Source organism: Macaca thibetana, chromosome 14 (genome assembly GCF_024542745.1).
Source record: "Macaca thibetana thibetana isolate TM-01 chromosome 14, ASM2454274v1, whole genome shotgun sequence".
Lineage (NCBI taxonomy): Eukaryota > Metazoa > Chordata > Mammalia > Primates > Cercopithecidae > Macaca > Macaca thibetana.
The window spans coordinates 15,897,944-15,918,569 of NC_065591.1; the positions used below are offsets into that span (position 1 = coordinate 15,897,944).

Sequence of the window (20,626 nt, forward strand, 5' to 3'; positions counted from 1 at the left end):
TACCTCCTACCAACAGAGGGGCAGAACCCATCCCCGTGGACCAGGATTCCCGGTCTCCGGGTCTGTGTGTGCACCAGTTCCTCTGTGTGGGCGGCTCACCCTGCCTCAGCTTGTGAAATCCATCTGGTCTGCTGGGATCCTGCTCGAAATGTCATCTTCTCCAAAAATCATTACTCAGGCTTTCCAGCATGTCTGAGTCCCTGGCACTTGGTTACACCCTTCCTGGTGACTGGCATCTGCCTCCACATCATGACCCTCCCACCCCTTGCTTGGGCAGCAAACTCCAGGAGGCAAGGTCTGGTCTCACCTGGCTCTAATTAATCTGTGCTTACCATCCACATGGTGTCAGCTAATTCTTGTTGAATGAATGATCACTGAATGAGTGGATTCTTGTTTTGGCCTCAGAACCAATTAGAAGGAGCCAGAAAAAACACATGGGGGTAGGGGAGGTGCAGTGTGGTGCAGTGGAAAAAAACCCTTCTGGAAATCTCAGCTCTGTCACTTACTTTATCAGCTCTGTGACTTTGGATGGACAACTTCTTTGTCAGTATGGTGGGAGAAATAGACATGCCTCTCTGGGCTGTTGTAAGGATTACAAATTCGGTCGAATGCTCGGCACCTGGTAGGTTGAACAGATCACAGCTAGCATTACAGATGATATATTAAAACCAAAAAAAGATGCCTAATGTCCATCAGTTGGTGAACGGACAAAGGAAATGTACCGTGTTTGGGATATTATTTGGCAATCAAGAAAAGTACTGACGTGCTACAACACGAATGAATCTTGAAAACATTAGACGAAGTGAAAGAAGGCCAAACACAAGAAACTGCTAATGATTCCATTTAAATATGAAATGTCGGGCCAGGGTGCAGTGGCTCATGCCTGTAATCCCAGCACTTTGGGATGCCAAGGTGGGCAGATCACTTGAGGCCAGGAGTTCCAGACCAGCCCGGCCAACATGGTGAAACCCTGTCTCTACTTAAAATTAGCCAAATGTAGTGGCATGCACCCGTAATCCCAGCTACTTGGTTGGCTGAGGCACAAGAATTGCTTGAGCCTGGGAGGTGGAGGTTGCAGTGAGCCAAGATTGTGCCACTGCACTCCAGCCTGGGTGACAGAGTGAGGCTCTGTCTCAAAAAAAAAAAAAAAAAAAAAGAAAGAAAAAAAAAAAAAAAAAAAAGAAATTTCCAGAATAGGCCAATCTGTAGAGGCAGAAAGTAGATTCATGATTGGGTAGGCCTGGGTGGAGGCCATGGGTAGTGATCGCTAATGAGGAAGGGGTTTCTTTTGGGTGATGAAAACAGGTGGACTTATGGTATGTTAATTATATCTCAATAAAACTGTTATTTAAAGGAAGAAAAGATGCCTGGATTCCCCAGGAAGTGTACAGTACACTTCTGTGAGAATCAGAGATGATTTCTGGGGAAGATGGGCAGGAGGAGAGTAAGTGGGAGAAGCGGCCACATGCGAAGCTCCCATCGTTCTGTCCTGAGAGGCTTTCTCCTGCAACTTTATTTATTGATTGATTGATTTTGAAACAGGTTCTCACTCTGTTACCCAGGGTGGAGTGCAGTGGTATGATCACAGCTCATTGCAGCCTCGACCTCCCAGGCTCAAACAATCCTCCTGCTTGAACTCCTGAGTAGCTGGGACTACAGGTTCATGCCACCACGTCTGGCTAATCTTTTATTTATTTATTTATTTATTTATTTATTTATTTATTTATTGAGATTGGGGAGTCTCACTCTGTTGCTCAAGCTGGTGTCAAACTCCTGGGCTCAAGTGATCCTCCCGTCTTGGCCTCCCAACGTGTTGGGATTATGGGTGTAAGCCACTGTACCTGGCACCTCCTGCAACTTCTTCCTCAAGTGGAACCAATGAGGAAGCAAGCAACCCAGGGGTTTCACAAGTTTTGATTTCAATCAGCAATGGGCTTCCAATGCAACCCTTCTCTCCTGCAACCAGCCTCAGTAGAGAGGAACTGGAGATGAATTGACCCCCATCACACCCCCGCAGTGCCAACCTGGGCCCTTCCATCAGGGGAGAACACCTGCTGTGTAAGGAACAGAAAACAGCATGAAATAGGAGCTTTGTGTGATGATCCCCTTTAAGCCTATTCAGCCCAGGGAAGTGCATATGATCAGCCCCATTTCACAGATGAAGAAAGTCAGGTTTACCCATTAGTGCATTGTGGGGCTGGTATTTAAACCAGGTCTGTCTGACTTGCAAGGTCACATTCATTTAGACATTACCTTTACTTTACATTTCTTCTTCCTCCTCCTCCTCCTCCTCCTCCTCCTTCTTCTTCCTCTTCTTTCTTCTTCTTCTTCTGGTGGGGTCTTGCTCTATTGCCCAGGGTGAATGCAGCATCATCATACCTAAATGCAGCCTTGAACTCCTGGCCTCAAGCAATCCTCCTGCCTTGGCCTCCAAAAGTGCTGAGATTTCAGGCATGAGCCACCATGCCCAGCCTGCATTTATTCTCTTGTAAGAAAGATATCATTGTAAAACAGATGAGAAAATAAAGAGGGGCGTGAAAAAGACACATCACTATTAAATGGACAACTCAGAGATAATCATGGTTAACATGTTGCTATGTTCCCTCCTGTCATTTGACTGGATGTATGTGATAATTAAAATTATCTCATAAGCTTTTCCTTATGTAATCAAATAGTAGCCAAAACCATGATTTTAAATGGCTGCTCACAACTCCATCTCATGGCTCTGCCATACCTTATTTATCCCCATCCACCCCCTACTCCCTTTCCCCTTCCCTGCTTTTGCAGGGGTCCTAGATGGTGGTGAGCCAGAGGGCAGCTTCGGTCAGCAGACTAGAGAGTACAAATAATAATAACACTCAGCGGACGGGCGAGCAGTTGTCAAGTGGGCTTATCACAAAAGAGCACCTTGGGATATTCCAGAGAACGACCTCACACCTGCTAATCACCATCCATAATCTGGTGCTAACTGTGCTTTAGCTGAAGGTGCTGGCAGGTCCTGCCCAGGTGCTGCCACGAACACTTCTATTCTGTGAGAATCAGAGATGATTTCTAGGGAAGATGGGCGAGAGGGAGTAAGCAGGAGAAGCGACCCACAGGCACAGATCTCATCTTTCTGCCCTAAGAGCCTTCCTCCTGCAACAATTTTTTGTTTTGTTTTGTTTTTTTTTGTTTTGAGACAGGGTCTCAGTCTGTCACCCAGGCTGGACTGTAGTGGCAAGATCATGGCTCACTGCAGCCTTGACCTCCCAGGCTCGAGCAATCCTTCCCAAATTCAAAGCTTGGAGTGATGGTCCCAGTGGTTATGTCTAGGAGCCCTTTTTCCTGCCAGCCCCTCAGGGGATAGATGATTCTCAAATGCTTCAGGTGTGACATGGGCACAGCAGTGAGTCATTCCTCTGACATTCTTTGGGAAGAACATTTTCCATCCAGGCTTCCAGGCATAATAAGCTCCAGTCCTTTGGTGATAAGGAGTTCACAGACAGGACAATGTCTGAGTGAGTCTTAAACCCAGGACCATGGCTTGTGTTCACACCAGACTCTTCAGGGATTTTGAGGTGTTTGTTGTTGTTGTTGTTGTTGTTTGTTTGCTGGAGTGCAGTGGCACAATCTTTGCTCACTGCAACCTTCGCCTCCTGGTTCAAGTGATTCTCCTGCCTCAGCCTCCTGAGTAGCTGGGACTACAGGTGGGTGCTACTACGCCCAGCTAATTTTTGTATTTTTAGTAGAGACAGGGTTTCACCATGTTGGACAGGATGGTCTCGATCTCTTGACCTCGTGATCCTCCCGCCTCGGCCTCCCAAAGGGCTGGGATTATAGGCGTGAGCCACTGCAGCCGGCCCGATTTTGAGTTTTTATGTTCTAATTCCAAACATCTGCGCACAGGCCCCTCAGCATATTCTTTCCTGGGTCCAGTGTCACCTCCCAGGCCTGCAGGTAGGCTAGAGCAGTAGGGTGTGTGGGAAAGGCTCTGTGCTTTGCAGGCACTGACCAGCTGTGTGACCTTAACCACCCTGAGCCTCAGTTTCCTCAGCTGTAATGGAAATAGGTACCACAGGGGTTTGTTGCAAGGACTAACCTTGGGAATAAAAGGTAGCAGCAGCTTGGGCTCTGGACAGTCCATCTGGAAATGGACTGTCCAAGACCAACTTCCAGTTCCTCCCAACACAAGCTCTGGCACTTAGATTCCTGGTACCTCCACTGCTTCATCTGTAAAATGGAGTAACAATAGGAATACTTTATAGAGTCGTAAGGATTGAGTGGCTGGATGAACATCAAGCACTTCAAAGAGGACTTGGCATGTAGTGAGTGATCAATATCAACCACCTGGCTTGTAGCAGATGTGCTGTGTGTGGCCGCAGGTGTTATTAGTAACATCTGTGCGCCCTTCAGAGCTTGCACCACATTTCACTCCTGGTGGAGTCTGGAATGCCACTACTATAGGTCAGGATGGAAAACCTCCCCGCAAGCACTTGCCTTAGCTTGTTTCCACCTAACAAAATAACACAAGTTCTTTACTCTTTGGAATGGGAAAACTTCAAAGGCAAAAAAAAAAAAAAAAAAAAAAAAGACTTTCGAATTACTCCAAATCTTAAGCCAAAGTCAATGAAAAATATCAATCTTTACATTCAAATTTTGCGATACTTTTGTCTCCCCAGCAGTCAACAGAGAGAATCCAAGTGCACAGGAATGTCAGTTATCAGGGGCGAGGCTATGAATTCCTTTCAGAGCCCTGGCCTGGGGAAGAGTGCAGGCAGACAGATCTGAGTCCTGTTATCACGTTCTCAGATCAGGTGTCATTTTAGGAGTCATGAAGCATCTTAGTGCCTTTGTTTGCTACCTATAGTGCCCACCTCAGAGAGTAATAAGGATACGTAAGTCTCCACGTGAAAAGTGCTCGGCCCTGGCACATAGTAGGTCCTTCATTAATGGCAGTTACTAATTTTTATTACATATGCAAAATCATATTACAGGTCAAGTACACTATATGACAGTGAAACAGTTTTTTATTTGTTTGTTTGTTTTTGAGACAGAGTCTTGCTCTGTCACCCAGGCTGGAGTGCAATGGCGTGATCTCAGCTCACTGCAACTTCCACCTCCTAGGTTCCAGCAATTCTCCTGTCTCAGCCTCCTGAGTAGCTGGAATTACAGGCATGTGCCACCACGCCGGCTAATTTTTTTGTATTTTTAGTAGAGACAGGGTTTCACCATATTGGCCAGACTGGTCTCAAACTCCTGGCCTTGTGATCCACCCACCTCAGCCTCCCAAAGTGCTGCGATTACAGGCATGAGCCACCAGGCCTGGCCGTGAAACAGTTTTATTGTGTTTCTGTGGAATGCATCCTACCTAACCTATAGCTAACTCCTATAGTTCCCTCAGTTCTCAGCTCAGATATCCCTTCCTTTCTGTACTGTTACCTAGTACTGGTTTTCATAGCACCAGGTACCTCTCTGGCATAGAGCTTGTCACAGTTGCAGTTTAATGTACCATCATAGGATTTTTTTTTTTTAAATTAATTTATTATTATTATACTTTAAGTTGTAGGGTACATGTGCATAACGTGCAGGTTTGTTACATATGTATACTTGTGCCATGTTGGTGTGCTGCACCCATCAACTCGTCATTTACATCAGGTATAACTCCCAATGCAATCCCTCCCCCCTCCCCCCTCCCCATGATAGGCCCCTGTGTGTGATGTTCCCCTTCCTGAGTCCAAGTGATCTCATTGTTCAGTTCCCACCTATGAGTGAGAACATGCGGTGTTTGGTTTTCTGTTCTTGTGATAGTTTGCTAAGAATGATGGTTTCCAGCTGCATCCATGTCCCTACAAAGGACACAAACTCATCCTTTTTGATGGCTGCATAGTATTCCATGGTGTATATGTGCCACATTTTCTTAATCCAATCTGTCACTGATGGACATTTGGGTTGATTCCAAGTCTTTGCTATTGTGAATAGTGCTGCAATAAGAGAAATGCAAATCAAAACCACAATGAGATACCATCTCACACCAGTTAGAATGGCGATCATTAAAAAGTCAGGAAACAACAGGTGCTGGAGAGGATGTGGAGAAATAGGAACACTTTTACACTGTTGGTGGGATTGTAAACTAGTTCAACCATTATGGAAAACAGTATGGCGATTCCTCAAGGATCTAGAACTAGATGTACCATATGACCCAGCCATCCCATTACTGGGTATATACCCATAGGATTATAAATTATGCTGCTATAAAGACACATGCACACGTATGTTTATTGCAGCATCATAGGATTTTAAAAATATTCAGGTGTGTCTTCCATTAGGCTTTCATTCGGGAACTCCACACAGACAGTAACTGTATATTTTTTATTGCCTACTGTATCCTAAGAACTTTGTACCCTACTTAGCACAGAATGGAGGCTTCATAAATACTGGACACATGGGGAGGGGGAGAGAGAGAGAGAGAGAGATTCAACCTACAATCCCAACTCTGAGCTTCTAGTTCCCTGATGGTGGGGACTGTGATGTGTCTCACGTGGTAATGAGCATTTATGTAGAAGAGGCTCAGAAAATTTCTCCTCACGAACAACTAGAGTTCTTTTCCAAGCTCCACCATTTACTGGCATGCAAAATTTGGACCACCACTTAAGTTTTCCAGGCCTTGCTTTTTCTATCCCTAACATAGGACAATATTCAGGATTGTTGTTTGTTTGTTGGGGGCACCATGTTTCAGGCACTTAGTAGTCACCACATTTCAGTTGGTCCTCCTCAAGCCCTGCAACATCTGCGAGGTGGTCATCCTTAACAACTCACACATGAGCAACAGGAGACTGGGGGGGATGAGGGAACTACCAAGGTGGTCCAGCAGAACCAAGAATGGAACCAGGGTCTTTTAAAATCCAAGGACCACATTCTTTGTGCTTTCCAAATCATCACCTACCCCATGCAACTTACAGGATAAGCTACATTAAAGAACATAGGCAAAGGGTAAGTTACATTAACGAACAGTACGCAAAGGGTAAGTTACATTAATGAACAGTACGCAAAGGGTAAGTTACATTAACGAACGTATGCAAAGGGTAAGTTACATTAAAGAACATACACAGAGGGTAAGTTACATTAAAGAATGTACCTACAAAGAACATAAGCAAAGGGTAAGTTACGTTAAAGAATGTACATACCCAAACGGTAAGTTACATTAAAGAATGTACACACAAAGAACGTAAGCAAAGGGTAAGTTACATTAAAGAACTGCACGCAAATGGCTTTGTGCTAGTTATTCACTACCACGGGGAAGTGAGGCATGCACAAGAACGCAGCCTCTTCATTCGGACCCTGGCTCTGACACTTGCCTGGCAAGTGACTTAACCGTTCCCAGGATCAGTCTTTTGTCTGTAATTTAGGAAGTTTAATGGCACTTGCATCCTAAAGTTGTTTAGAAGATTGAATGATATGGAGCACTTAACATACTTAGCACCTAGAAATTCCTGCCTAAGATCTCATTTCAGGGAGCCCAACTCAATCTTTGACAGGCTTAAACAAAAATTGTTTTTCTTCATGTATTCACTTACACAGCAAACATGCATTGAGCCTCTACTGTGTTTCCGGAACTGTGCAGGACCAGAGAGGCACAGGTGAAGGAGGCAAGGCTCTGGCTGTACTGAGGAAACAGCAAGAAGATTGCTACAATGAGGTGGGAAGGGGGCTGGACTAGAGAGAAGCCCTGATTGGTCTCCTTGCTACCTTTCTCCGGGAGAGCCAAGGCAGGCTTCCTGGAAGAGGTGATCCTTGGCTGAAATTTCCATGAAGAAAAGGAATGAGCGCAGTGGTTGGGGAGGAAAGGACATTCTGGGCAGGTGAAATGACATGTGACAAAATATGGGCGATCATGGCACGTTAGGAAAACAGCAGGGTGTTCAACATGATTGGAGCACTGTGTGTGTGTGGTGAGGGGGAGAACTGAGGTTGTCAAGAAGTGGTTCTCAGCTGAGCATAGTTTTGCCCCAGAGGGGACATTTGGTAATGTCTGGAGACATGTTTTAATTGTCACAGCCCAGCAGAGAAGGTACTACTAGTACCGTTTTGGTAGAGATTAGAGAGGCTGCTAAACATCTAACAACGCACAGGACAGGCCTCTGTAACAAAAAAGTATCCAGTCAAAAATGTCCACAGTGTTGAGAGGTTTAGGTAAGTAGGGGCCAAAACATAAAGAGAGTGTGCCCGAGAGCAAGAAGGAGTAATTGGAAAGTGCTGGTGTAATCAGTTCTGGGTTTTAGAAAGCTCATTTTGGCTGCTTGTAGACAGTGCATCAGAGGTGGAGGAGTTGGTAAGACTGGAGGTAGGGAAAGTAATTTGGGAGCCACTGAAATGATCCAGATGAAAAATGGTCAGCAGGTGACTAGGAAAGTGGCAGAGGAAATGGGGATGGGTGGCTGGATGAGATGGTGAAGAAAGCACTACAACTTACTAATGTGTGGATGACGGGCAGGAGGGATGAAGGATGCCCAGAGTGCTGCCTTGCAGGTCTAGTTGGAAGGTGATGATTTCTTCTGAGAAAGTGCCCACAAAAAGTGAAGCGGGTTTGTGTGTGTGTGTGTGTGGTGTGTGTGTGTTTGTGTGTTGAGCTCAGTCTGAGATGTGTTGGACTCACAATGCCCATGGGAGTGGAGAAGCATCTTGGGTGATTATATGTGTGAGTGCATCTCAGAAGCAGGCCTGGGGCTGGAGATGAAGACTTGGGAATGACCTGTGTATATATTTGGTAGCTTGAGCCACGAGAGATGACATAACCTGTGGAGGGTGTGCAGAGTTGGGAAAGACGTGCACCAAGAAGCCAGGTGATGCCCAATATTTAACCATCCAGAAGAATAAGAGGAGCCTGCCAACAGAAATTGGGAGGGAATGGCCACAAAGGCTATTGAGAAGGGAAGTAGTTCTTAAGAAGGGGGAAGTGAAGAGGTATCACTACTGCAGAGGTCAAGTTGAATAATAACTGAAGAATGTCTGTTGGGTTTGGCAATGGGGTGGTCAGTGGGCACCTTGGCAAAAGCAGTTTTGGTGGAGCAATAGGGATAACAGAAACAAGATTGCTATGGTATGAGGAGGAAGAGGGTGTTGAGGAAGTGGTCAGCGAGTCTACACTGCTTGCTGGAGGAGCTTGGCTTTGGTGCAAATCAGAGAAGCCCGCTCACTCATTGACTTAACCTCCAAGAAACACAAAATCATCCATATCCTGGCTCAAATTCCAGCACTACCAGGACATGGTTGGCCCCCAAAAATGCCATCCCACTTCTCCTCTGCTTATCCTATCCTGTCTGTCAGTCTGTTGAGCCCAGGATAAGCACTTCTCCTCAAGAAAGCCTTATTCTGCCTGCCCTTGCCCTTTATGTGATCCTGGCAGCACTGAAAATGTGTGTGTCTTCCATTCATGTTAGTTCTACACTTCTGAGTGTCTCCTCAATACATTGCCCTGTTTTACTAATATGTTCATCCTGTTTGCCTTATTTATCAGCTACCTTAAACCTCCCTGAAGCTAGAGGTTCTCTTTAAGTATTTATTGAATGAATGAATGAATGAATGAATGGATGATCCAGAGTCTGGCGGAGGCTTGTGTGCATGGTGGATGAGGCTCAGAAAATACCTGCAGAATCGAAATAAATAGACTTGTACTCTGACCTAAACACAGTTAAACTTTCTCCAGGGGGTAAAGTTCAAGTTGATTAGTCAATTGATTAATTAATTCATGATGTAATGGAAAAACTCCTTCTATGATCTGGGTAAGTTATAGGGCCGTGAATGAGACAGACAAGGTCCCTGTTGTCATGAAGTTTAATTTCTGAAAGAGACAGACAATAAACAAGAAACCAGTAAGAAAGCAAGATTGTATCATTTTGGTAAATGCTCTGGTGGAAATAAATATGATGACGTGGAACAAAAGTTCCAAATAGGAGAATGGGGTAGGTGGGCTTCTTTTAGAAAGAGTTCTCAGAGAAGGCTCGTCTGAGGAGGTAGACTTTTAACCAGTACAAATGCTTTAGCTTGGCCAGTGGAGCGGGGACCAGTATGACAAGGGTCACTTGGCATGCCAGTGAGTTTGAGCTGGTAGACAAGAGCCTGATCATGAAAGACTTTGCAGATGGTTGTAATGGGTTTGAGTTAATTGCTAGTATGTGGGAAGACTTTGAATGGGAAGCATAGGGACAATGGCTTGTGATACATGTTATCAAATATGGTCACAGGGGCTAGTGAGGTGGCAGCAGAGGTGGGGAGAAGTAGATGGACTGGGGAAGGTGGAAGGTGGGGCAGGGGAGGCAATTACTACAAAGTCATATTCCTTCTAAGCTCACTGAATGTTCATGGTCTCTGGGAGCAGAGGTCCCTGGAGGGGAAGGAGGATAATGTCACTTCCTGAGGAAGCGGGAAGAACCTATCTGAGCATGGGGACAGGGCTGGCTCGTTTCTAAGGGGCCTTCCAGATCTCACATGCCAATAGTCTTGGTCTATGTCAATCGTTGGGGCATCCAAATGGGGAACTGTTGTCCAGGCCAATTTCACAGAACAACAGCCCAGTCCGTATCTCCCGGGCCACTCGCCCCTGCGGTGGTGTTAGCACTTTCACCAGCTTTTATCTGCCCCGTGAGGATATTGGCCAAGCCCAGCTAACAAGCAGTTGATCAGCCCCAGAGGGCAGGTCCCTGGAGTCCATCACTTTTCTGAGGGCGGGGAGAGAATCCTGGAGCAGAACTTGTAACTAGAGGGGCCACCTGGCTTCCTGTGGTCTGAGGGAGAGAATGGTGAGATCTCTGGCCTGAATCAAACCTCTCTTTCTCACTGTCCATCTTACTTCTCTGCTGTCCCTGGGTTATTTTCCAGCAGCTGCTCAGCCCATTCTTGTGGGACCCTTCTCTGCCAATTCCTGCACCCACTGTAAATTTCACCATGGGAGGGAGATGGGCCTTGAGGGCTGTATTAGTCTTCTATTCTGCATAACAAATTGCCACAAATTTAGCAGCTTCAAACAACTCATGTTTGTTAGCTCACCGTGAGTCCATCAGCAGTGTGGGCCCAGCGTGGCTGGGTTTTCTGCTCAGGGTCTCACAAGGCTAAAATCAAGATGTTGTCTGGGCTGTGTGCTCATTTAGAGTTTAGGGTTCTCTTCTAGGCTCATGTGGTTGTGGCAAAATTCTGTTCCCTGGGGTTGTTGCAGGGCTGAGGTCCTGTTTTCTTGCTGACCGTCAGATGAGGGCTGCTCTCAGGTCCTTGAGGCTGCCCACATTCCTTGCCACGTGCGTGGTCTTTTCCATCCTTGAAGCCAGCAATGGAGAATTTCCCTTGTATTGAATCACACACATGGTTGGAATCTCTGACCTCAGGAAGAGAGCCCTGTGCCTTTTAAGGGATCACCTGATTAGATCGTACCCATACAGGGCAGTCCCTTTTCCTTAAAGTCAACTGTGGCATGTAACATCACACAACCACAGGAGTAAAATCCATCCTATTTACAGTCCCAGCGATTATGCAGAGCGCACCAGGGGACAACTGAATCCTGCCTATCAAAAGGGCCAAGCAGAATTATTTTGGTGAAGAACAGTGGGATGTCATTCTTGGTTCTTCTGGAAAAAAATCACCCAGTAAAGTTAGAGGTTCTCTTGCCTTTTGGGAAGTCATCACAGAATCTCATGGAGGGTTTGGACCCTCACCCTAGAAACATCACACCATATGTTGTCTATAATTGCAGGGTTCATGGTCCCTTGAAGCCTATTCGTAGTTTCCAGTTTGAAAAGTTCTGCTGCAGGGTGTGGGGAGGGATGCAGGTGGAGGTGAGGGCTAAATAGTGTGAGCTGCGTATCTAGAGCTGTGATTTTTTTTTAGTCTTTAAGCTGCCATGTGTTGGGGGTTGGGCATGCGAGGGGCATCCCGAGAGCTCCTTGGTATTGGCAGCATCTCCAAGGTGATCTGTGCTCTGCCTGGTACACACGTTTTTCTCCTGTTGCAGCAGCCTACCCTTGTAGAGGAGCAGATCCCTCAGTGCCAGGTCTGACACTAGACAGGTTGTACCAGGGGCTATAGCACACTCTCCCACAAGTCCCCAAGAATGAGATCAGAAAAGACTAAATGCAGTGGTGATCTGTCAGGTCCCCTTTGGGAGTGCTGGTATGGAGAAGATTGACTGAGTCTGTTGAGGAACCTCCAAGCCTCTGTAGTAACTTTAGGGCTAGAAAGGAGGATGCCTAAGATTCAGGATCCTGCAGTGTTGAGTCAACATTTCTTGGGGAAGGAGGCAGGGCCGAGGATTAAATGGAGATGATGGGTATCAGTTCTCTTGCTCAAAGGCACCGGACCCAAAGGCCTCCAGCTCTTTGCTCCTATTCAAAATTCAAGTCCTGAGCACACCATAGTTGTGATGCAGAGAGAGAATGTACTTATCAGAGAGCCTGGGCAAGTGGGCCCCGTGTGAGTACAGTTCAACCTCATTTATGTCATTGGCACCAGAAGTAGACATCAGTCTCTTGAGAGTTTGATTAATGTCGGTCACACCCAAAGACCCTGGGTAGCATTCATTTACTAAGCAATAACTAAATACCAGTTCCTGAGCTAAATGCTGCATCAGTCGGGGCTCTTAATGGCAGGCAACAGAAACTCTTCACGGCAGATCTGAGTAGAAAAATCCAGGACCGAAAGGAAATGGAGTAGCTCATGAAATTGCAGGAAGGGCCAGAAAACCAGACATGGAGCCAAAGTCAGGCTGCAGAACAGGTCTAGGGAGAATCCCACTGCTGCTGAGACCTAGACCTTGTGGCTGGCACCCAGGATGTTGTAGGGCTCAGACCCTGGATCAATGTATCCTGCAGTGCCTCTGTGGGTACTGCAACTCCAGGTACTCAATCTTGCCAACGCCACTGCCAGAGAGAGGCCTTCTTGGCCTCCATCTTTTTGGTCACTAGCTCCAGATTCAAAGTCTTGAACAGACGCTTCTTCTCTTTGATAGAGCCCAGTCATATGCCTTAGCTGCAAAGGAAGCTGGAAATCTATTAGGCACTTTTGTCTTAAAAAATGAGAGGCCTACCCTCCACCAAGATCCATAAGAAATGGAATCCCAGAAACCACAGAAAAGGGTGAGGTGGTTGGGCATCTCACAGCATGCATGCTACATGTGAATTATCTCATTCATTTCTCACCCTACCCCGTGGGGTAGGTATTGTCATCTCTATTTCATAAATGATGATAATGAAGTACAGAAAGTTTAACGAACTTGTCCAGGGACACGACACACAGCTATTAAGAGCTAGACCCAGTCACTTTGAGTCTGACTTGGACTGTCTGACTCCAGAACCCACCCTCTCAGACACTGCTGTATACTTCCAGTGAATGTTGATGAAATGAAATTTTCAGGGTGGCTAAGCTGTGGATTTCAGATCCTGGATTGTGTGACCTAAAAGAGAGACTTCCCTAGGGGTGAGTGTCCCTGAGCAGTCAACTGGCTTCCAAGAATGGGCTCCCTCTCATCACCTTCTGATGGTAATCCTCTGTCCAACTGCCAAAGAGGCCCTGCGGGGAGGGCTTGCAGATGGGAGTGGGCAGAACCCAGCTCGAAGCTCCTGACGAGGCTCTTGTTGAGTCTGTCCTCTTCTGCTTCTGTCTTTTAAATCAATGGAGACAGTGGACGGTTATCTCCATCCTCGGCTCAAGATGAAATGCATCCTTCCTTGTTTTTCTGATTCCTTCCCAATGTGTGTACTGTTAACTTTAGTTATGAAGGCAATAACAGTGTCCTGTGCATACGCCAAGGTTGTCCAACCTCCACGTCTTTGCTCAAGCTGTTCCTTCTACTTGAAATGCCTGTTTCCTTCCCTTTTAGTTGCACCTTTCCATCCAGGTAGGAATCAGCTCCTTGGTTCATGGAGCCTTCTCTGCTCTCTTTTACTATGGATGGACTTCCTTCTGAATTAGCAGAGGGTGTTTCCTAGGTTGGTCTTAACCCTTTTCCTTTTGTTTGACGTCGATTTACTCATCTTACAAATTAGGTTGTAAGCAAATTGAATATAGGATCTATGCTTCGCTCTGTTTTTATCTCCACCTGGACAGCATCATTTTTGACACATAAGCAGACACATGGGAGGGGAGAGAAGTTTGGTGCCAGAAAGAACTGGATTTGAATTCTAACCCTGTTATTTACCTGACCACGTTACTTAACCATTAATTACTTCAACATATGTTTATTGAGTACCTACTATGTGCCCGGCACTATACTAAGCACCAAGGATACAACGGTGAGTAAAGAGATGCAGCCTTCTCCATCATGAAGGAAGACCGATGTTAATCCATTAACCAAGTAATCTCACAAGAAAAGTAAAATGACTGTGATAAGGACAAGCCCTTGGAGCTACAAAAGGGTGTATACAGGGCATTGATCCAATAAGGGCAGTGTTGCGGGGGGGTCAGGAGCCACACAGAGCCTGAGTTTCTCACTTGGAAAATGGGGTATCAACCACCTACCTCACTAGGTTTTTAAAAAGAGGCTAAATGAGGTGATACTTGCCATGAATGGCATTTTATTGATTAATTGATGGATTGATTGAAATGGAGTCTCACTCTGTTGCCCAAGCTGGAGTGCAGTGGTGCAATCTCAGCTCACTGCGACCTCCACCTCCTGGGTTCAAGTGATTCTCCTGCCTCAGTCTCCCACGTAGCTGGGATTACAGGCAGGCACCACCATACCAGACTAATTTTTGTATTTTTAGTAGAGACGAGGCTTCGCAATGTTGCCCAGGCTGGTCTCAAACTCCTGACCTCAAATGATTCGCCCACCTCGGCCTCCCAAACTGCTGGGATCACAGGCATAAGCCACTGCATCCAGCCGCTTGCCATGCATGGCATTTAAAAATGTTCAGTAAATGTTACCACATGAAGGCTGGTAGGTTGGCCAACTCAGTGGTGTGATTCAGAAGGAAAGCAGTTAGACGTATGTGAACATTTCCTGTACTTGAATATCCTCAGGACAGTCACTCCTAGACCCATCTTCCATCACGATCAGCTGGGAAACTTTAAGCAAAAATGCAGACATCTGACCTTCACTCTAGACCTGTTAGCCAATCAGAAGTTTCTGGTCAGGGCATCTGCATATTTTAAAAAATATTTACTAAGGCAGCCTCAAAATTACAGGTTCAGCACACATTTGCCATAATCACTGAAGAAGTGCAAAGTTATAAAAAGAGGATAAACAACAATCTGCCTCCCGCTTTCTTCCCTCTCCTCCCCTGCTTCTGGAGGCAACAAGGTCAACTATTTGGTGTGATTCCTCTTAGCATTCCCTCCATCAATGGCCACATAAGGACGCCCACAGATAAGCACCTGTGTGGGTTTGTTTTCCTTGTAAAACTATTCACATACTAAATACTTTCCTCAGTATCTTGCCTTTTTTCACTTCATAATGTCACGCACACATCTCTTCAGGTTTATAGATACAGGTCCAGCTCTTCTTTTCATAGCCATATAACTTTCTGTAGAAGAGAGAGAACACATTTTATTCAGTGTCCGATTGATGGATCTCAAGATTGCTTTCAAACAGACAAGCAATAACACAACTCTGTAAAAGTTTTCTTACTTATAGGTGCTTTTATGTCTAAAGGATGGCCTCCAAAGAGTGAAACTGATCAAATGTGCATTTTTTATTCTAATAGATATGGACAGATTTGCTCTCAAAATGTTTGTGGCAATTCAAAACACCAGTAAAGCAGGGGAGATGTGTATTTTGGAAAAGCACCCAAGGCGATTCTGAAGTGTAGACCAGGATAAGAACCATTGCCCAGGGCTGTTGCAGATGGTCCCTGGGTTCCTGAAGGAGGTACCAGGAGAGAAATCTTCACTGAATGAGTGGACTTCCCAGGGAAGTGATGAAATGGTCCTTATCAGCCTTGCTATCTCCCTCTGACACAGGCAAACTCTCTCCCCCTGGGGGAAGTTCCTCTAAGGCCTCTATATAAGATGTCTTTGTGAGAGGGAGCCGAGAAGGACCTGGGCTTTGGGAAGATCTAAAGACCCAGGAAGGTCTCTAGGTGAGTGAGTGCTTTCTCTGCTGTGGTGGAGCTGGCGACAGTTTATTCTCCCAGGAGGTCCCTGGCTGTGGCTGACGGTTTCTGGAGGGCTGGCAGGGGTCTACCAGTGGCTTTCAGGTTACGAGGTGTCGGCAGGGGCAGCCTGCATCCTCTGCCTTGCACATTCCTTCTGTGGGATGTGAAAGCGCTCCTTGGCTGGGGAAGACGGTGGAGACATGAAGGAGAGCGTGGATGGCTTCCTGAGCTTTGAGGAGGGGACATACCTTCTAAGTCCTGTGTGTTCCTAGGAAAGCCAATAATCATTGCTTCTCCCTCCTCTTTTATGTCATAGACTCTGAGGGACCCATTAAGTACAAACAAACAAGTGTAATAGTTCCTTCTTTACTTCCAGGCCTGAAGGAAAGCCAGCCTCAGCCACCCCTCAGGGTTTGCTGCGTCCTGTTTGGAAAGAGGTCCTTGTGTCCCGGATCCTGGAGCATCAGGAGCTGAGCGTGGCGTGAGATTTTCTGGCCCATCCCGATTTCTATTCAGGCCTTCTTTTTCTCCACCTGACTCCCACAGTCCCCTAATGGTGTGATTGTGATGTGTGTGTGTGTGTGTGTGTCTGTGTGTGTCAATGACAAACTGTGTTCTCCATTGCAGGATAAAGCCAAGATGAAACTCCTCCTACTTCTGGCTCTTCTATTTGGGGCAGTTTCCGCTCTTCATCTGAGTAAGTGTTGTTTGCCTTCAGTCTTTCTTTCTCCATTTTTTTCCTTTCTATAGTAAATGAGATCAGAGTTACACACCCACCCCCTTCTTTGATCGTCTTCTATTTCTGAATTTCTGTGTGCTTAAAGGGATGGGGACCCTATGGCCATGAGTTGAAAGAATTTTTCAGGGCCTCTGTTATGTCTGTGGTCTTGGTTTTGCTGTGACACCCCCAATTTTGTCCTTTCTCCATGATGCTTACTTTGAGCTTACTGGGTACACAGCACTTTCCATGCCTTCTCTCCTTTAACTCTCTTAGCATCTCCATGAAGTAGGTGGTATTGTATACCCATTTCACAGATGAATAAATAAAGCTAGTGGATGATAGAACCAGTACCCAAGCCCATGACTGCCCAACTCTAAGTCCATACTCTTAACCACCCTGACCTTGTCAGGCATGTTGGGTTCCCCTCATGGAGACTGGGTTCCGGGTTCCTCTTCCCAGGCAGGATTGAGCACTCTGATGCCCAGGGCAAGGTGGGAGCTGTCCGTGGTTCTGGGGAGGAACAAGGGGAGATGTGAAGGAAGGACACTTGGCCATCCTCCCTGCCAGGGCCTGAGACTTCCACCTTTGAGAGCACTTTGGGTGCTAAGACCCTGCCTGAGGATGAGGAGATGCCAGAACAGGAGGTGGAGGAGATCCTTTCCAGGGAGCTGGAGGAAGAGGAGGAGGGGGGCTCTGGAAGTGAAGATGCCTCCAAGGAAGATGGGGCTGTTAAGTTGATCTCAGTCCCAGATATGGTAGACAAAAACCTTACATGTCCTGAGGAAGAGGACACAGTAAAAGTGGTGGGCATCCCTGGGTGCCCGACCTGCCGCTACCTCCTGGTGAGAAGTCCTCACACGTTTAACCAAGCTTGGGTGAGTGACCTGTGGCTGAGGCTGAGGCGGGAGCATGGGAGGGGTGTGGGACATGTCTCCAGCATTGCTATCACTGGCTCTTTTCCCCATTGAGGCTCAGTAGATGTCCCAGAGGCCCTGTCTCAGTAGATGTGAGGGCTCAGTAGAACCTGAGCCTCACAGAGGTGTTGGGGTAAGAGGGGAAGTCCACCTAGAAACAGAGGTGGCATTTTGGTCTCCAACCTTTAAATGGTTGTGGCAGGGAGGGAGGACATGAATTGTGGGAACTCAAGACCCACATGAATTCATGTAGGAAGGATGCTCCATTCTTTGTCTTTTATCCTGCCCTGCAGTTTACTTGCCAGAGGTGCTACAGGGGCAACCTGGCTTCCATCCACAACTTCAATACTAATTCCCGAATCCAGTGGTCAGTCAGTGCGCTCAACCAGGGTCAAGTCTGGATTGGAGGCAGGATCACAGGCTCGGTAAGAGAGGTGTGAACACTAAATGGTGTGCACCTGCTGATCTCAGCCAGTACTGAACTTGCGGCAGATTTGTCTGTTTTTCTCCTCTATAATCTCCAGACGAACCGGGGATAGATGGACACCCACAGACAACACCGAGGGGGCTGCCTGGGCATTCAGGGAAGAGCTAAGAATTTAGAATCAGGAGGTTTGGGTACAAGTTCCTTTCCATCTCTCACTATCTACGTAACTTAAATTATCAGGGCATGGTGGTGCATGCCTGTAATCCTAGGTATTCGGGAGGCTGAGGCAGGAGAATCACTGGAACCTGGGAGGCGGAGGTTGCGGTGAGCCAAGATCGAGCCATTGCACTCCAGCCTGGGCAACAAGAGCGAAACTCCGCCTCAAAAAAATATATAAATAACAATAAATAAAAACAAGACCGTGAGTTTGCTTCCTCATCTCTAGGATGAGTTGGCAACCCCTGTTGCCAACCTTTTGTTAGGGCTGGAAGGATAAGCCTGTCACTGGGATGCATAGAATCTGATGGTGATGATTGCCATGGATCAGCATTTCAGATGACCAGGACAGTTCCCATCATGGTCCAGCAGGGAAGGGCCCATTGCCCAGTGGGCAGCAGGAGGAGCTGGCAGATACAGGGCCAGATCTGCCTCTCTGCCTTCCCTCTGCCCCATCCCTTCTTCCCCTCTTGCTTTCTCCAGGGTCGCTGCAGACGCTTTCAGTGGGTTGACGGCAGCCGCTGGAACTTTGCGTACTGGGCTGCTCACCAGCCCTGGTCCCGCGGTGGTCACTGTGTGTCCCTGTGTACCCGAGGTGAGGTGGGGCTGGGGATGAACGATGGAAAGGTCTGGGAGGTGGGAAGTGCCCCAAGGAGGAGTTGCTACGAAGAGCCTGACCCTTTGAGGGAGAGGTTTCCTGGGTCTTTTGTATACTTCGACTCCACAGTGGTGTGTGGGTGGGAGAAGAGGCCCTCCTGTGGGTTGAATTGGGGTGGACAAGAGGCTGAAAGTCCCTTTCTGTTCTGCCTTTACAGGAGGCCACTGGCGTCGAGCCCACTGCCTCAGAAGACTTCCTTTCATCTGTTCCTACTGAGCTGGTCCCAGCCAGCAGTTCAGAGCTATCCTCCCCTGGGCAGCTGCCTCCCCTCCTCTGCTTGCCGTTTCTCCCTCCACCTCCCTGCAATAAAATGAGTTTTACTAAAACAGATTTATTTTCTCATCTGATTGCTGATCCACTCTACTTAGCCCTCATTGAAACTTCTTCCTTATCATCTCTCCCCACACCACACCTTTCATAGAAGGGTCAGAAGCTAACACTCCTTGAGGAGGAGGATGGAGGGTGGAGTTGGGTCTATGGAGCCTTTTGGAGATGGAGGAATGGGTTCAGCTGGCTCTTTTCATAGAACATCTCATTGCTGGGCACCTAAATAGGTGCTGCTAGGGCCTTTCAAGGTTGTAGGTAGACTCCCAATGGCCCAGTTTGCGTCTCTGTACTCAAAGGCATTCTCTCTCTCTCTCTCTCCAACCCCAGAACTGTGGTTGGTTTGATATGTAAGGAAATTAACATGTCCCTGAGAACAGTCCACAACTCTCAGGAATGAATGTATAAGTACCCCAATCCCCGACCCCTCAAGTGGAATAAACCTAACATGTATTGGGCACCGTTTCCCAGTGGCCTGCTGTGGTAGCTGGCCTTATTTCATGCATTTTATGGGTTGTCTTCCCTTCCTCAGCTGCATTCTCTGCTCCTTCCTACTCTCTGCAACTCCCAGATAAACACTTGTACGCAACTCCCTGTCTCAGGATCTCCTTCTGGGGAAACCTGATATAAGACAGCTTGCCATGTGTCAGACTCTGAATGAGGCCTGGGAATACAAGACGTAGTTCCCTGGCACTTGGGATATATGGTTGTTTGTAACATAGGCACAAAAACATCTACTAGTTGTTACCGCTTATTGAGTGCCTACAACATACCCCCTGCTGTGGCAGGCACCCTGCCTAGACGACCTCATGTGATCAATAATTATTAGCCCTATTTTACAGAACCAGGCTCAGAGAAGTTAGGACCTGTCAAAAGACTTGCCCGAGACTGAACCTCTAAATGCAACCCATACTGAAATTCAACTCTGCTCCAAAGCATGTTCCTTTAACCCTTGTGCTTTTACAGCTGGTTACTCCCCTTAGGATCACACGGGGATGAAGCACAGCGGGAGGAAAGATAGACTGTCTCACTCTTGGGTTCATCTTGGGACACAGGACTCTGGCCCAGCTGGAGGTGAGACAGCTTTAATCAGAGGGGAGGGAGGAAGGCATTCTCAACCCCTTCTCTACTGCAGAGGTCAGCAGAAGAAAATAATTCAAAGTTCTAAAGCCATTTTTTTCTCCACCATGCCTCCAATTCACAGATCTTCATATATGATTGGAGGCTCAGAGAGGGGTGAAACAAGAACTCTATTTTTTTTGGAGTGTGGCACAGAGAAGGGATGCTACTTGTCTAAGGTCACACAGTAAGTTG

At 46.9% G+C, this 20,626-nt stretch overlaps 2 protein-coding genes across 6 annotated transcripts in view; one reads left to right on the top strand and one right to left on the bottom strand.

Moving 5' to 3' along the window:
- SERPING1 (serpin family G member 1) overlaps positions 1-20,626 on the bottom strand; it is a 437,682-nt gene that overhangs the window by 215,372 nt on the left and 201,684 nt on the right. The window lies entirely within an intron of this gene.
- On the top strand, positions 15,961-19,310 carry PRG2 (proteoglycan 2, pro eosinophil major basic protein). 5 transcript variants are annotated; one of them, XM_050758649.1, is made up of 7 exons: positions 15,961-16,037; positions 16,429-16,533; positions 16,680-16,749; positions 17,341-17,648; positions 17,981-18,112; positions 18,814-18,925; positions 19,146-19,310. In XM_050758649.1, exons 3-7 carry the CDS (start codon positions 16,692-16,694, stop codon positions 19,202-19,204), a joined length of 669 nt encoding a protein of 222 aa, XP_050614606.1. In that variant the 5' UTR covers positions 15,961-16,037; positions 16,429-16,533; positions 16,680-16,691; the 3' UTR covers positions 19,205-19,310. The 5 variants fall into 5 exon arrangements, with proteins under 5 accessions (XP_050614606.1, XP_050614608.1, XP_050614607.1 ...); XM_050758651.1 differs by lacking the exon at positions 16,429-16,533 and having other exon boundaries at positions 15,989-16,154; XM_050758650.1 differs by lacking the exon at positions 16,429-16,533 and having other exon boundaries at positions 15,989-16,041.